We start from the raw sequence: 18012 nt of genomic DNA, 5'->3' as shown, positions 1-18012 counted from the left end.
TGATAATTTTGATATCATGAAAAAGGAAATAAAAAATTTGACCAAACTAAAGACTGGATTAGAGTTAGAGTATAAGGATTTATTGAAAGAAAATAAAACATTGTTGAAAAGGATTGATGAGCAAGACATTGAGATACAAACACTAAAACACGAAAAAACAATCCTGGCTGATGACATAAAAAATCGAACAGTGCCATCCACTGTTTGTGAAACTGAAAAAACGTGTCTTGAAAAACAGATTGAAACACTAAATAACGAATTGACTGAACTTAAAAATTCAAGACAGGAATCTAGTATTGTTCCTTCAATGCTGCCTAGTGATGCTAAGTTAAGAGAAGATCTTGAAAAGGTTAAAAGAGACTTAGAGATTTCCAGAAAAAGAAGTAGTGATCTAAATACCTCAGTCGAATTCTTAGAATCACAACTTTCCATTGCTCGTAAGATGCATGACAAATGGACAAACGGAATGAATGCTCTAAACTACTTAACTAGCACCACAAACAACATGAACAAAACTGGATTAGGATACACTAATCAGCCGCACAGTGCCAGGCTCTGTGTAAGGACCTACGAGAGAGACTTCCGAAAGAGAAAATACGTGGGCCTTCCTGAATATCTAATTTGCAATTTTTGTGGAAATAATGGTCATCTAATTGACGACTGCAACAAAAAGAAAAATCAAATTGCAAAGAATATCAAACGTGTTACTCAAATCTGGGTTAGGAAAGACATACTTGATGCTCAGCGTAAGAAAAAGGGACCCAAACAAATCTGGGTTCCTAAAACTAACAAGTGATTCTTTTGCAGGCAAATGTGAGAGGAAGCAGCCTATAGTATCTTGACAAAGGCTGCTCAAGACATATGACTAGTGATAAATCTCAATTCCTCTCACTAGTAGCCTACCATGGAGGTGTGTTATATTTGGCACTAATAAAAAGGGATAAATTGGTATTTGAAATGTCGGCAAATCTTTAACACACTCCATAGAGAATGTGATGGTGGTAAGTGGTTTGAAAAGTAATTATGTGATCAAGGTAATTATGTTGAATGTCATGCATGAACCTTTTACAAGATAACTCGTGGCTTTGGGATTAATTTCTGGAAATTAGTTGAGTATTATGCCTATTGTCCTCCTTTAAATATGTTAATTAGAGTGTATTGATGCATGTCTTGGTGAAGCTTTGTGAGTAAAGGTCCACTTGATATAAAAGGACTCGTAATGGTCTAATGATGCTGTCCTAATGTCATGATCCTAAGTTGCCGAACTAATAAGCTATATGATCCTAAGTTGCCGAATTTTTGAGCTATGAAATGCAAATTCTTTCTCCTATAGCGAGCTTGATTTTTAGCCCAATATTCTGATTTTCTATTCATGAATTTGACATTTGTGCCTCATCATTTTTTTTTCATATATCTCACCTTATCTTCATTTCCCTATTATTATCCTTCTTTTCTTCACACATTCATCCAAAGTTCTACAAGTGCTTTTAATCTTGATTCATGGTATATGGAGCATAGACATATTGATAAGATGGTGAAAGAAGAAGACGCATTAGTTAAGGGGGAACATGAAAAGGTTGGAAGAAACACTAATGCTTGAAAGAATGAAAGTACTGTTTCATACTGTGCGGGCACAGTGCCATGAGATGTATCTAGAAGAAAATGAGTTCGAATTAACTTATTTCACCTTTGATATCTTATTGATTGACTCAGTAATATTGTATGGTCTGACTCTCTTTAAAAAAAAAAAAAAAAAAAAGAGAGAGAGAGAAAGAAAAGAAGAGTAAGACACTTGTGTTAGATAAATCTTAGAGTTCAATTTCTAGAGAAAAAATATTATCAAAGGTTTGAAAATCATTATTTTGGATTCCGTATATCCGAAGATTAGTTATATTTGAAAGGAAATAGATTGTTCAGTGGCACAGTGGCACAGTGCAACACAGTGCCACAGTGAAGAAAGTCTTAGATGTTTATTTGCGAAAGTTGAAAATATGAAAAAGGGTTTAAGCACTTGTTGATCCAATTGCCATTTCAAATCTTTAAGCTTGCATTACCTATCTCCATCTACATTCTTAGCTACTAACCATGATCCTTCATGATTATTTCTTGCTTCATAAATTCGGATTGTGAGTTGGATTATATTTTTGCTTAATGACTTCGGATTGTGAGTTGGATTATGACATAGCACCAGCATCCTTAGTATTTATTGCTTGAGCTACTTGAATTATTTTACGGCTATATCTCACTTTGACTTGCTAAACATGTTGATGATCTCCTTTTTGATAATGTCAAAAGGGGGAAGATGGGTATAATACTTAGACTATTGAATGAAATTATCTTAGTTACCAAGTTACTTGTGAAAACTTATGTGAATGATATTATGTTGTGATTAATGATGCATACTTTGAGGGGGAACAAGTGATTATCTAACAATATTATATTTATGGTTTGTCATCATCAAAAAGGGGGAATTTGTTGTGCATGTACATGTTATGTTTATGCACATATTATGTTTTGATGATGAAAATTAATATATATATATTTAGTATGAAAGTATGTAACAGTTGAAACAGATGCATGAAGAAAGGAATTAATAAATGAAGACTTTGAAGAAAAGAAGAATCAAGATTGAAGTCAAGTTTATATGTTCCTTAGAATAGTTACTTTGTGTAAAAATGTAATAGGCTTGAATTAGGTGATATACTATGTGCTAAATATAGAAATATAAAATTAGTATAATTATTATTTTCTTAGAGTTAAGAAAATAAATAATTGTATTAATATTATATGTCTATATAAAAAGGAAATTAGTTTATAAAAAAGATAAAAGATTTTCATAAAAAATGTTTTAGAAAAAGAATTTTATAAAAAACGTGGTTTTAGAAAAATATTTTTACAAACGTGTTTTATGAAAATAATTTTATGAAAACGAGTTTTAGAAAAGAATTTTAGTAAACAACGTAATTTGGTTTTCAAAAAGGATTTGGAAAATATTTTTTGATAAAAACAGAATTTTAGTTGAAAAGAAAATCTAATAAGAAAAAACTTATCTTTTTGAGATTAAAGATAAAGATAGAAAAAGATAAAGTTTGTTTTTCTAAAAAGAGAGTTTTATCCCTTAAATTAAGGATTAAAAGATAAAGATATTTTTGAAGGATTTTCGTCCAAACCAAGTCTTATAAAAGGGATTTATAATTCACTTTTAGATCTCAGTTTTCAGAGAGAAAAATCGGAGATATTAAGAGCTGAAAACTATTTCCTTCGCACAGAGTATAGCACTGTTTGAGTCAGATTCAAGTAACGAATATACGAGTGTAATTGTCCTCTAATTGCTTGACTAAGAAGCACACGTTTGAGGATTCTTTCTTTCTGTAATTTCACTATTATAGAGAGTGTCAATTCTTAGAGTTAAGAGTTAGTTAGCACTACTAGGGTTAGTAGTGAGGGAGTCTTATTGTATCAAGAGGTTGGTATCTTAAGATTCAAAGAAATAAAGAGTTTTGTTTCGTGTGGACGTAGATCTCAGAGGTGAGATTGAACCACGTTATATTCTGTGTTTGTGCATCAAATTATACGTAATTTAAGTTTTAGTTTTCGCAAAAACTCAAATCAGAGGTTTACGATTATTTCGCACAGTGGCTGGCACTGTGCAATAACAAAGGTTTTGCGAAAATCGATCAAATTTCGTCACTCAATTCAACCCCCCCTTCTTGAGTGTCACCTTGGGTTCTAACAACATCTTTTTCTTAGGTCTGGCTCTCTTCACATCTCCTTAATAACCAGGTTTTAAATACAAATCATTGAGTCTACGTATCATTGCAGTTCCGAATTCTTTTACACCTGTACTATGCACGTTCTTTATCTTTTGTTAGAAACAAGTCATACAATGTTTAATTTGTTTTTGGTAAGAGAACTAATCAATGATATTGAAAACAAATAAAGTACTTCTTTCATTCTTTTTCTATTATAATCTTATTCCTAATACCTATAATCTATAGAGTCCTAACAATATACCTCAATTACATCACGCTCAAAACTGATTTTTCTCAAAGGTCATGAAAATTCAACCCGAATATATCATGTAATTTAAATTGTATTTGACCAGTTGAAAAGCTCTTGTTCAGGGGAAGGCATTACCAAAATTATCTCTATTATATAAGTTAAGGGGAAGTTATGGTGTACTTTTTTAAAAGACTTTATAACCCTTCATTCAATAAAAATAGTTACCTATTAAGATTTTGAGATTTTCCTCAATCATAACCCTTCTTAATTTAAAATATGTATATCAAGAGAAGTTCAAAGTAGCTAAAATAAACTTTCATAAAATTATGTGTAGTGAAAGAAAAAATTTATGATTGAAGAGCATATTAACATAAAGCAATTTTCAAATCAATTACAAAATCAAAGACATAAAGTTTTAATTTTGCCTAAAATTTAAAACACAATGACAATACCAACATTTATTAACAAGTAATAGAAATACCAAAAAAAACAACTTCTTCATCAAGTAATTTTTATATTTTTGTATTTACACCACATGATATTTAATTAGAACTAATGATGATTGTAAATTACATTCTTCGAAAGTACATTAAGATAATAATCGCCAAAATAATCCACGCACGCATCGCGTGCAAAAGAAGACTAGTATAAATATGTCGTAACACGGAACATGTAATAACACTAAGTACATGAATATGAATAACATTGACTGAAGTTCCCCTTTGAATTTTCTTCATGGTTTTGTAGTTCATACACAACACATGATGAACATGACTAAAGAAGAAGAATATCTGAGCATCTAGATTTGTATTCTTCCACTGAGTAACAGAATTGGGTCTAAGCTTAGGATAACTTCATCCTTCAATAGCTTTTCAATTTCTTCCTCAGGAAGTGTGACTGTCACTCTCCTTGCTAGCTCTTCTTCAGGGGAAGGCATTACCAAAATTAACCCTTCACCTTCCACATTTTCGACGTGATATGACACATGTACAGGCTTCTGATCTTTCATGAACTCCACCCCATACATCAATGGCTGAGCTTCATTCATGTTGAGCCCAATGGGGGCAATCATGCTCTCCATGTTAACGAATGTAAGCTCAGGACCGTACATCCTAAAAGGAGGAAGAAACTTCCCCTGATCATCCTTCCTAGAGTTGAGCCAATCTACAGCAGACCAAAACTCCTCATCCTTGAGCCCTACTACATGCCGGTGCACAAGTTCAGCCACCTGTCCTATATCTCCTTTGTTGCTGATCTTGTTACCATTTACTGTCAACTGAGAGAAGTGCAAGGCATTGCCAAAGTAACCATATGGCAAGGCAGCGCGCAAACGCTTCCTCATGTCCATACAGATTGAGATAGACTGTTTAAGGTCATCAGTCTGAGCCTTGAGTTTTGCAATACTTGTCCAAAAGAGCGCGGTTAACAAATCAAATGGGGTCGCATCAGGAAGAACAGAACAGTTTTTGACAAGAAATTGTTTGATTGCTAAATTGGAGAAGTCGAAGGTTGCTGATGCCATTTTAACTTTGGGATTAGGATATGATGTTTTGGACTTGGAAAGATAGTAAGAAGGTGAGGTAGTATTCGGAAGAGGAGTGGTGAAGGTGTGCGGTATATTGAGAGCGTGAGGATGAAGGAATGGGGGGTGGACAACAACATCATGGTGGTAAGCTTCAGTCCATGACTTGATGAGTAGAGTCATACTGATAGGATCAGCAAGCATATGAGGGCAACTTAATGATATGGCTGTTCCACCACCTTCAAAGTCAGTTACCTGCATCAATAGAGAAAAGAGCTCAACTACATTTCCATCACCACCTATTATTACCTTTGTTTCCTTTATCAAAATATAATTGTACTCCCTCTGTTTCAAAATATAAAACACACACGATTTTCGAAGTCGAATTTTGACTGTTAATTGCTCTCAATATATGTTGATAGAAAATTTTAAAAAATAATATTATTATAGTATTTTTCAAGACGAATCCAATGGTATTAATTTTTATAGTTTTATTTATCCTATTATGAGGGATATTTGTGATCAAAGTAAATATTGGTAAAGAGTGAATGTTTGATATTTTGAAACGGAGGGAGTACCGTAAAGTTTTATCCTTTTGAGAGATAAATGCAATTGTTAGTTAATAGTTGAGCTATTTCCATGATGAGTTCCAACAATCTCAATCGTAGGACCATCAATTATTTTTTAAGGATACCTCTTTCAGACAACTGTAACAGCTTTTATGATCCAATTAGGTACTATCAGCTCTTGTTTGAAGGATTTGAATGAGTGTCTGTCCAAACTCCAAATGTATCTTCAAGAAGCTGTTAGAGAAAGTTCATGTTCAATCTGTTAAGCTAATTTCTTCTATCAATAAGATTTAGTTTTCCTTTGTCTTTCGACGTTTGAAAGTTAGCAATTGTTATCCATTACATGGTTAAAATTCCTAACTTGACGCCATATGTGCTTGGCACAGTTTAAGAAATAGTTCAATTATAGGAAGAACAAATGAGACACACGGTGTACAAATCTGGAAAATGTAACAATAAATTTGGACTATTTTCCAAATCTAGATTTTATACCAAGTTGACACAAAAACAATTTTGCTTTAAGAAGACCGACAAAACTTTAGACTTTTTTCTTGAAATACCTTATTAATTTTATAATTTAACAGTATATTAGTAAATAAATCAGTGGGCAACTATTATGATGAAACCGATGGGAGTGTTCTAGTTGGGTGGTTGGAAGTTGGCAACATAATTAAAGTTTGTTAATTTTCTCAAATTGCTGGATTTCATTTTCCCTCGTTAAGGTATAACTCTCCTTTTCTCTAGAATAAAGGCAAAATTGTTGTATTAAATGAAAACTTCGTACAAGTTAATTTGGTTCAACGGTACAAATGAAGCTCCTTAAAGATAGAAGAAATAAATAAGGGGAATCTCCATTTCCAAAATCTCTCTATTAGACTTTGATCCAACATATCTGTGGTGGTGAAATATAAACTTTTACCACTAGATCAAACCATACCTGGTATCATTATTACATGTGTGCGACTCTAGATATCACTAAATATTGCTACATAAAAAACGTAAAAAGATACATAGATTTCCTTACATCCTTCCTTGTTGAAAATTGACCAATCAGCCATTAATTTGAAAGATAAAAAAATCAATAAACTCTAAATTTTTATTATGTAATATACTCTTTAGATTGATACGAGTTTAAATTACAATATAAGAAGGCCGGATCATTTTTATCTCCCAAATGTTAGGAGTCTGACCTTTGTATCGACCAAAATGTATGAGGTTTGAAGTTCAATTAAGCGGGTATTAAAAGCATTTATTTAAGTACCACGTCAAAACATCGAATAAGTTTGAGATAACTAAGAAGAGGTAAATACTCAAGTAAGATGAACTCATAAATAACACCAAAATATACATAAACAAGTCCCTTGTAATGTTAATATATGACATAAAATCCCAATATTACACATCTTAGAATATTAATATGGACACAAATTCAAACATTGTGAGGGTCAAAACAATAATTTAGCCTTTAAAAACAGAGATATAATTACCTTCATACGAAAAGGTGACCAATATTTAGGATCATCAGGTAACTCTTGGTAAACAGAGAGATATCTCTCATCATCAGCAGAAGCAGATCTGAGCCACTCATCAACACTAGTCTCCACCTTAGCACGATGCACCCGCATTCCAGCATCAGTGCACTTAATCACCCAATTACTGTCATCGTCCTTAGCTAACCGTCCCGTGACATTAGGGTACATAGAAAGAACCTCATTTATAGCAGGTCTAATACCGTCAAAGTCCAGTGAACCGGACCGGAAATAAAAGATGACGTGGAGGGAATGCTGCCCCATTGCCCGGTCAACTACGGTCAACGGGCAGGTCTTATCTGATGGGTTAACTGGAATACTTGATACCACGGTTAACACTGAGTGCACTGCAACAATACTATTATTTTCCTCATTTTCATTTTCATTTTCATTTTCATTTTCACTTGCCATTATTTTTTTTTGGCAAATTATGAAAGTTTGTAAAAGAAAATAAAAAAAAAAGGAGGGATTTTTTTTAACGTGATTGTTTTTTTTTATGTAATGTATGGAGTTGAACCTTGTGGTTTTGCTTAAATAGTAAGGGTGGATTGAAGCATTTAAGGAGGGAAGGTATTGGTTGTGTAGATTGTGGAATTAAAGATACAAATAGCATTTAATATTATGGGTTTCATTTTAATGTACGTCTATCGCCTCATGAGTAAAAGGACTAGTTGGGTTGACTCTGAGTTTAAGATGAAGTTAGTTGGTGTAATGCACGGATAGTTCATTTTCGGAAAAAAGTTGAGATAAATCAACATCACAATGGAAATTAATTAGGAAATATTGAGATGAAATACTTGAAATTAATCTGTGATTTTGCAACTTTGTATATTTATTAAGTTTTGTGGTTTTTTTTTTGAAAGAGAAATTTTATTAATTGAAGGCCAAATAGCATCTACAATAGATATTAAAGAAAAATAAGATACAATTAAACAAGATTAAATCAAATTCGTCTTCGAAGAAACTATAATGAACCAAATCGAGCAATACAGCGCTGCCCCCTTGTATTTGCTGAATCAAACAGTTATTGATGGGGAAGTCTATCATTCTGACATAATTTGGGAAGAGCATTCTTGATCGAACCATGTTAACCGCATCCGAGATTTCAATACCTTCCTATTGAGTCTCGAACTTCAACCAATAAGAACAATTTCTCATACCTAAAAACAAAAAAATTACACTCACAACTCCCATAGGGGGAGAAGGAGATCTCCACAACAGACTAAAAACCCCATAATAGGGTTTGAAAAAATCTCATAAAGAGATACTAATTTATTCAACAAAACAAGAAAATGAAATAAAAACTGAAAATAAAAGCGCAAAAGGGGCTTACCATGGATAAAATCATCCATGGCAGCCCCTAACTGATGAAGGAGTAGAGGAGGCTAGGGTTTTAGAGAGAAAAAAGAGAGGGCTAGGGTTTTTTTCAATACCACTACCTTTGTGGTTAAGAATTTAAGAAACGATATATATTTGGATAATACATAGTTATTTTTTTAATCATGGAATTGAGATTTTTTAATGACGAATGAGATTAATTGGCATCCTTTTTCTCTTTTTTGTTTTATGCCCCACACTTCTTCCTAAGCGCAAAATAGCAGAGCAAGTACAAGTATTAGTAACATAGCAAAAATGTGTTCCTCATCAGGGAAAGTTTTCACATATGATATTTGACTAAAATCAAATAGGTTTATAACCACATTCTATAAAGGCAATTCTGAATCATTTTCCATAGACTAGTTAGGATATACAACTTTTAGACCTTATACTGCATATTTGCATGCATAGATCGAGTGAAAAATTCTAGACTCTGGAGATTATGAGCAAGGAAAAGCTCAATCTTATATCAATATATGTTAGCTCTCAAGTCTACGTAGAGCAAAGCACTCAGACAGCCATTGGCCAAACTTTATCATCCGGTAATTCAAACATTTTGTTTAAACTTATTTCATTATTGGCTTAGGCTACAAAATATAATCGAGATAAACCAACTCATTCTTGGAAAAGAATTGTAATAGCAAAAAGAGAACTCCATTTAATCATCAAAATAGATCAACAAGTTCCTACCAAATGCAAATCATTGTAAAAATTTATTCTTGGTGTCAATCGTAGTATCGCATCAGAGTCCGGATCCTCCAGAGTTTTCGTGAAACTCTACAAGGTAGAGTTGTATCTGAGCCATACATTTTAAAATCAAGGGCTCATATTGGTGGAATGGAAAGATTTAGGAGTAGATTTTGATGAGATAAAATAGGGGGAATTTTGGAAAGAGAATATATGAACCATTGATTTTTTATTCAATGGTTGATATTGCTCAAACTAGGGGTGTTAATGAGCCAGGGTGGCTCGCAAACTGTTCGAGCTCGGCTCGGTCAAAGCTCGGTCAAAGCTCGGCTCGAGAGGGCTCGACTCGAGTTCGGGATCGGCTCGAGAACTTAACGAGCCAAGCCTGAGCTACCTTAAGCTCGGCTCGAAAGCTCGCAAACAGGCTCGATAATTTTTTTATTACTAAAAATATTTCATCAATGTTTAATATAATAAAAAAAAAAAATATTATTTAATAATCATGGTTAAAAGTTGTCATGTTAGTAGTAAATATTTTCAAAGTTGTGATTTTGATTTGAATAACAAAGTAGATATAGCCCGCTAAATTCCCACTTGTATACTTTTTCGCTTCATGGTTTGGGACAACTAGGGGTTGAGGTGGATCCAATATTTTAAGTTTGAGGGTCTTGAACAAACCATCTAATAAGAACATATTGAGTATAATGAGGCAGTATCAAACAATAATTTTATAACACACATATCGATAATGAGAACCAAGTTAAGCTCAAAGTTTATATTGTTCATGCCAGCTATTAGATTTCATTATATTATTTTTACTTCACACACCATCTATCTTTTTGGCATATGTAGCACTTTTACTTTATTTAAAAAATGGGGAAATTTAACTATAATACCTCAAACACACAACTTTGCCAATTAATTTCTTAATTACTTATTTATTAACTAAAAAAGTATAAGGAATTGATAATTAGATAGTTTACAAAGAGAATAACAAGTAGTTCAAATACTACATAATAATTTTTGTACTTAGTCAAATTTGTATATAAAAAGTGAATGTAGTCGAGTAATCGAATTTATTTGAGAGCAAATAAATTAATTGTTAGAAATGTATGATTGAAAAATCACTTGTTAAATACTTAGAGCACATAAAAATAAAAGAAAATGTAGTAGTCTTTAAGTTTTTTTAAAAAAGAAATGGATAAAAATCAGAAAAAAGAAAAAGGAAAGAAATATTAGAAATGAAAATAGAAAAAGAAAAAAAAAGAAAATAGAAAAAGTAAACTGCATAAGATAAAGAAAAGGAAGTAGGCAAGTTAGTAGCAAATGTTCAACTACCGTAAAAAAGAATGTGGCAGATCACAGATGCAATATGCATCCCACATCGACAGGTTAACGTGAGGAAAATGCTTCACACTCTATAAAAGTAAATCCTTCAGCTAATATTTCCCTACAGTAGGGATGGGCAAGGGTAGGGTCTGGGTCGGGTCCAGCTAGACCCTAGACCCGGACCCTAAATTTTTTTGCAGACCCAGACCCGGACCCTAAGGGTCTGAAAAAATTGGACCCTGACCCAGACCCTTAGGGTCGGGAGGGTCTAGAGGGTCTGGAGGGTCCAGGCCTAAATTCTTTATTTTGCAAAATTTTCAGCATTATTAATATCAATAATCATCTGAAATTCGCATGAAACAAACATAAAAAATCGCATGAAACAAACATAAGAATTCGCATGAAATAAACACAAACATATAAATTGAAAAAAACGAAATAAACACAAGCACAAACTTATAAACAAAAAAAAAAAACGAAACAAACACAATTCACAAACATATAAACTGAAAAAAAAACGAAACAAAAACACAAACATATAAACTGAAAAAAACGAAACAAACACAACTTACATAAGAGTTCAGAATGGGTTTTTTGGTGTTATAGTTAGGTCTTAGTCTTTTAGAAAATCAGTTTGTTTTTTTTTTAAAAAAGTTAAAATGTATATATTAAATAAGTTTAGGGTCTAAGGGTCGGGTCTGGGTCCAAAATTTTAAGACCTGGACCCTAAAAAATTCATTTGGACCCAGACCCGGACCCTTAGGGTCTGAAAAAGTTGGACCCAGACCCTTAAATTAGGGTCGGGTCCAACAGGGTCCAGGTAGGGTCCTGGACCCATGCCCATCCCTACCCTACAGCAGCTATTTGTTTGGCCTTTGCTAACAACAATTGTTTAGAGAATGGGCCTTTGAATTATCAAATATTTGGGCTTATGATACTAACTTTGGTTGAAAGTGAAATTTGGGCTGCTCGAGCCGAGCTCTAATTTTTGGGTTCGAGCTCGAGACGAGCCCAATATTTTAGGCTCGACGAGCTTCGAGCTCGAGCTGAGCCTAATAAAATATGTTTTCGAGCCGAGCCGAGCCTAGTCAGGTTCGGTCTCGGTTCGGCTCGTTAACACCCCTAGCTCAAACTCTACCTTGTAGAGTTATTTTATAACTCTAGAGGATCCAAACACATTGGAAATCATTATTTTATGCTATCAAAGACATGGCAACTGACCACCAATAATTGAATAGTACCCATGAAACAAACGCTTATTAATCAGAGTCGAAACGCTAGCAATTCTCTCAAAATCAACAGCATTTGTGCCCTGTAAAGCAAAAGTCATAACTCGTGAGTCATGACTATTCTTCCTTTAATACATAATTGTTTTAACCACTTTCACAATAATAATCATAGTATTTGCAATCACATCTCGATATGAAATTGTAAAATTTGTCAGATTTTCAAGAATCGACATAACTACATATGTTATTTGAAATATTATTCAGCTCCTAGGATAGATCATAGATACAAATAGTAGCAGGGGTCTTAGACATCCAAGGAAGAACAAAAAAAGCATAAGCTCCCAGGTCCCAGCAGACGACAGCTCTTGGACACCACTGCAAATTTTATGAGGAACCAGCCTTAAGAATCAGCATCATCAACCTCTTCTACTAGTAATAATTAAAATCGACACAAATTTACATAAACATAAAACCATTATGCACCTCTATTGCAATAAATGCAGAAAATTGTACAGCCATAGATAGAACGAGTGGAGTCACATTGTATACAAATTACCACGAGAAGTTTAGGTAATAAAACAAAAGAGTCTTCCAAACAATAATCATCAAGTAATTTTGATCCATTTTTCCTACTTTATCATACATGATCTCTTTGAGTTGAGTCCAATATAGTATGATCATACAGTTTAAGAAAGGTTCAGCACTGTGGTTGATTTCTTGCGATTTCGGAAAGGTTCAACACCAAAATAACTTGAGCAATGAACCAAAAGGATCTTAAACTCAATCACCATCGGGAAACATCAAATGAACAAGTGCAAATGAACATAAGAGTAATAATTGTCCAAACTACTTTCACAATAGAAAGTATAATATTCAAACGTGTTTCAAGCCATTGAATGAATGATTCAAACAAAAAAGATTTGGTATTTCAATTTTCATGATCCTGATCCCTGAACAACGAGATACAAGTTATATAAGAGGTCTCAGACATCCAAGGAAGGATAAAACAGCATTAGCTCTCAAGTCTGCGCAGACGAAAGCTCTTGGACGGCCACTGCGAATGTTTTGAGAAACAAGCCTTAAAATTTATCATCATGGACCACTTTCTACAACTTGTACTCATCATTTCATTAAAAACACTGCATTCAACCAGTTATTCAACCGTTCTAACAAATTTGAGGGAAAATTTTAATGTTCTACTAAAACAGAGATGCACAAATGCTATTTTACTACCATCTTGTAAACAAAGTGTCACAAACACATCATTAATTATGGTAAATTTGAATATGAATAACATTTGATTTAACCGCACCAATTCAATTACCATATTTACCAAAAACGGATATATATATAATTAAAACCCAAAAAAATCAGAAAATAAAAACAAAAATAATAAAGAGGTTTCAGACATCCAAGGAAGGATAAAAGCAGCATAAGCTCTCAAGTCTGCGCAGACGAAAGCTCTTAGTCGGCCACTGCGAATGTCTTGAGAAACAAGCCTTATATTTTATCATCATCAACCTCTTTTTTTATTTAGAATTTAGAATAAATAACACGAACTTTCTATATGTTTTCACACACATTGCGCATGCATATAAGATAAATAGCACATATTGAGCATATAAGGCTAGTATATATTATAAAGCAGCCTCAGAAAGAGTATAACATCAATGTAAATATCAGACGGTAATTCCAACATTTGTTTTTAGTTATTTCATCACTGGCCACATAATTATAAAAAAAAAAAAAAAAGGAAAACTGTAATCGCAAGAAACGGCTCCGTTTAATCATCGGAAAATAAGATTAACGGGTTCCTATCAAAATGCGAAATATTAATAAAAATTTGATGTTGGTACCAATCATAGCATCGCAAATCATGGCTATTGTGCTATAAACGACGTGGCATCGGACCGTTTAAATATATAAAAAAAAAACAACAGAAATGAGGAGACAGAAAGAATCGAAAAACCAGAATCAGACAGCGTAAATGCAACGGCGCAAGAAGGAATTAACGGCGGAGCTGGGTTGAGCTACAGGAATTTAACATAGGAAGTGCTAATTGCTACTCATTGGAGGGAATTGTAATGGGGTTGAATTGAAAATTGATTGAGAATCCTAAACCCTAGAAGATTGTGGAGAGGAAGGGCCAGATGAGAGATACTGGGATGGGAGGAAAGGGGAATTAATAGGGGGCGACGTTTGGAAAAACCCTAATTGGAGAGCCGTTGGTTAACAAGGTTTTAGACCATAGTCAATGGATGATCCCAAATTTGGGATCATCAATTATTTTATGGAAAATGTTTGAGTAATCATTAAGGACTTAGCTATGTTCAGTTCACCTTATTTTTGTTTATTTCAGATTTAATCATATCAGATCAGATCAGAAAAAATAAGTTCAGATCAGAAAAAATAAGTTCAGACCAGATCAGATCATGCTTATATTTAAAAACTCATTATTACTGTAATCCCCCACATTTTTAAAGGATTTTCATAAATATATTAAGTTATTTATGTAATTATATTAAATCCAAATGAGTTTGGAAAATGATTTGACTTTTAAAAAGGGTTGACTATTTTAAAAGTCAACTAAAAATATTTTTCTAAGCTTAATAAAGTTTGTAATATTTTAATTAAGCGTGTTTTAAATAAGAGTTTAATTATTAAAAGTATATTTGAAAAGAAACTTAATGGAATCGAAAGCCCAAAAGAAATAAAAAGGGAAAGGAAATTTGATGACTAAAGTCCTAACAAGCCCATCTTGTTAGTCATCAAAGTTTTAATTATTGAATTCCTTTTCCTAAGCCCAATAGATTAGCCTATTGTTTTAATTATTGAATTCCTTTTTCCTAAGCCCAATAGGATTAAGCCTATTTAAATATCCTAAAACCCAATATTTTTGCCCTACACTTATTTTCTCTCTCCTCACTTGCACGTGATCTTGAGCCTTCCTCTCCCACTCGACATTTTCTCTCTCCTCTTCCTCTTGAGCGTGACTTTCATCTTTCTCTCAAAAATTGTTTCTTCTTCGCTAAGTAACGTTTCTTGTTGAACAAGAAACGTCACAAACATATTTTTAAGCCAAAAAGCTGCTGCCGCCGGTCCTTGCTGCTGTTCAGTCCGGCGCCCTTCTTCCTCCTCTTATTTTGGTTGTTTTCTTTACTTCTCCTTTAAGATTCCATTAAAGTTCTAATTTTTATTGTTATTTTATTATTATTTGCATGATTTCGATTTGAGTTATTATTTTTATTATGAAATATATATTTTTCGGATCATATGTATAAAAGAAAATTTTCAGATTTATTATTTTTAGTTTTAATCATGAAAGATGTGATTTTTAGGGTTTTAAATCACTAGAAATCGTATATTTAGAGTATGAATATGATTTTGATTGGAATACGATTTTTATATTCATTTAAAATATTTTCAGAAGGTTTAGAAAATTTTATAGTTGCTGGAAATTCAGAAAGTTAATATTTTAAGGTTTTTAATGGTTTTTAATCACTAGAATAGTTTATCTATACTAGGGATTAAAAATAATGAGAGTTTAAATTATAAAAACGATTTTTAAAGAAGTTTAGAAGGGTTTGGGACGTTTTAAAGTTGCTGTATTTTTTTAGTACAAGTATTTACTCGATTTCTTGGTTGTTTTAGGCGGAGAATTCACTGTAGGGACTTTTAGTGCTTAAAAGTGGCCTACCGTTACGTTTATACAGGTACGTACATAGTCTACGTGCTAAATGGTTAGAAACATGTCTAGGGATGTTTTTAATTTGTAGTATCATGTATAGGACCTTGTAGTTCATATATATGTTACTGAGATGGCTTTACATGTTATTTGCTTGTATGCTACATGTAAACTAAGAATATGTTTAAGTATGACTTGTTTGTATGGAAGTTTGATGCAAGCAACTAAGTTTAGTTTGGTATTAATTCGTGAGTGAATTAATGTAAGTAAATTGGAATCATGGATTCTTTGAGTTTATCTATTTATCTTATAAGAACCGAGGATCTTATTTGGTAATTTTGAGTTATACCTATAAAGGTACAGTTTACTGTTGGCTAGGTTCAACAGGCAAGTTAGTAAAGAATAAAAGAAGTTAAAAGAGTCTTGGATGTAAGTTGTGAACACTTATTAATTCTAAGATTAAAAAGGAGTTTGTTGATGTTATGTGATTAGTAGTTGTGAGTATTATGTGCTTGGTTGGTGTCAACACAAGTATAAAATGAATGCAACGTAAAGTGAAACGAGAATAGTTATAGACTTTAGACTGGTGCACGTCTAGAGTTGGACACTAAGGGTTGGAGTACATAGTCCGCCGTGATATGTATTCTCGAGGTTGGATTGATCACCATTCCTCTTTAGTTCAAAGGTTCCTCGATATCGTAGGTCATTCTGTTTACGGAGTCATGACCGTATTTCCTATTTCAGTATAGTCAACTCGTCCAATAACTATTCCATTTAAAGAAGAAAAAAAGTTAGAGTCTAGTTCAGTAAGAGTCATCTGCAGTTGTTATGTTTATTATTTTATTCTATAAATTGTATGTAGTATCATGTTTAGGATTATTGTTGTCTGATATGTAGTACTCAGCTTTGCTGATTACGTGCTTGTCTGTGTTGTGATCATGGCTTTGCCTATTGATCCTGTGGTGATCCTTCGGGGGAGCAGAGTCAAGAAAGCATTGACATTACAGGTTCGAAGATGCATACCATTGGGGAATCTGGAATGGAGAGGCTTTTGTGACATTAGTTATTTAAGTTGTTTCTAGGAGTTTATATTTTCAGACTTTAGCTTTAGTGGTTGTTTTCAGTTCAAACATTGTTTGACTCTTATTTCATAAGTTTAATAAAGTTGGTTTTGTTTTAGTAAGTTTTCCGCTGCAAAATTCTGAGTAAGCCGAAACGTTATCACACGGGCGATAATGCCTGGGTAATTCTCTAAGTTTTATATTATAAAGTATTTTCTAGAAAGAGAGAATTATCGGGGTGTTACAAAGTGGTATCGGAGCTTTAGGTTAGTTTAAGACTTATAGGCGCCTAACTAACTAGCTTATTAAGTGACTTTAGCTTCTTAAGTTACCTAGCTTATTGATTATTTGAAGGAAACCTTAGTATTGCTCCTACGTTTCATTTCGAAAAATGAACACAAATATTTTGAGGATCAAATTTTTTTTTTAGAACCGAAATTTTTCGGAATAAGGTTCGAAAACCTCGTTTTTCGAAAGTCGAGGAGTCCGAAATTTTCTTTTTGTCGTTTTCGTTTTTCGGAATTTATTTTTTTAGGAGCCGAATAAAAAAAAAAAAAAAATTTGTCGAGTAAAATTTTTTTTCGAATGTCTTGAGTTCGAAATTTTTTTTTTAGAAAATTTATTTAGGCACAAAAGTAATGTTATTATAAAAAGTGCCTGCATTATTTTCATACCTTTAAGGGTTTACAACATGACATTGTGAGAATGGGTAGTATAGGAAGGGCATATAGGATAAAATATTATATGCCTGCATTGAAAATTTAGTTCAGCATCATTATAAATTTTCTTCCCTGCAAATAAGTGCATTATTATTTTTCTTCCCTACTAACGATGCATGAATGTTTTCTTTCCTGCTAATTGTTATATCCTTTTTGCCTATTAAAGTGTTATATTTTACATGCCTTTGTTTTCTTATCCTTTGATTCTTGGTGGGAATACGTTAAGGAAGAGTGCTAAACCTTTTGGGTTATTGTGATGTAGCTCTACTATTATGGCTGCAAATTTAGGAAACTACTTTAACC

At 32.9% G+C, this 18012-nt stretch overlaps 1 protein-coding gene and 3 non-coding genes across 4 annotated transcripts; all 4 read right to left on the bottom strand.

Moving 5' to 3' along the window:
• Positions 1-4433: 4433 nt before the first annotated feature.
• On the bottom strand, positions 4434-8140 carry LOC104907765 (protein ECERIFERUM 26-like). The gene is made up of 2 exons (XM_010696753.4): positions 7581-8140; positions 4434-5779 (listed from the first exon to the last, which is right to left on the bottom strand). The coding sequence occupies exons 1-2, from the start codon at positions 8031-8033 to the stop codon at positions 4802-4804; spliced, it is 1431 nt and encodes a 476-aa protein (XP_010695055.1). The 5' UTR covers positions 8034-8140; the 3' UTR covers positions 4434-4801.
• Positions 8141-13223: 5083 nt separating this feature from the next.
• LOC125497236 (small nucleolar RNA SNORD14) lies at positions 13224-13345 on the bottom strand. The gene has a single exon (XR_007273865.1). It is a non-coding gene; the product is annotated as a small nucleolar RNA SNORD14 (small nucleolar RNA).
• Positions 13346-13643: 298 nt separating this feature from the next.
• Positions 13644-13766, bottom strand: LOC125497237 (small nucleolar RNA SNORD14). Its single transcript, XR_007273866.1, has one exon. It is a non-coding gene; the product is annotated as a small nucleolar RNA SNORD14 (small nucleolar RNA).
• Positions 13767-14000: 234 nt separating this feature from the next.
• LOC125497227 (small nucleolar RNA snoR2/U65) lies at positions 14001-14156 on the bottom strand. Its single transcript, XR_007273859.1, has one exon. It is a non-coding gene; the product is annotated as a small nucleolar RNA snoR2/U65 (small nucleolar RNA).
• Positions 14157-18012: the final 3856 nt, after the last annotated feature.

This window comes from Beta vulgaris, chromosome 4 (genome assembly GCF_026745355.1).
Source record: "Beta vulgaris subsp. vulgaris cultivar EL10 chromosome 4, EL10.2, whole genome shotgun sequence".
NCBI lineage: Eukaryota > Viridiplantae > Streptophyta > Magnoliopsida > Caryophyllales > Amaranthaceae > Beta > Beta vulgaris.
This window is presented reverse-complemented; position numbering and strand designations above follow the sequence as displayed.

Coding starts and splice junctions, on each gene's coding strand:
- LOC104907765 (XM_010696753.4), bottom strand. CDS start 8,033: ATGGCAAGTGAAAATGAAAATGAAAATGAAAATGAAAATGAGGAAAAT. Junction 5,780..7,580: donor GGTCACCTTTTCGTATGAAG/GTAATTATATCT, acceptor CTATTGATGCAG/GTAACTGACTTTGAAGGTGG.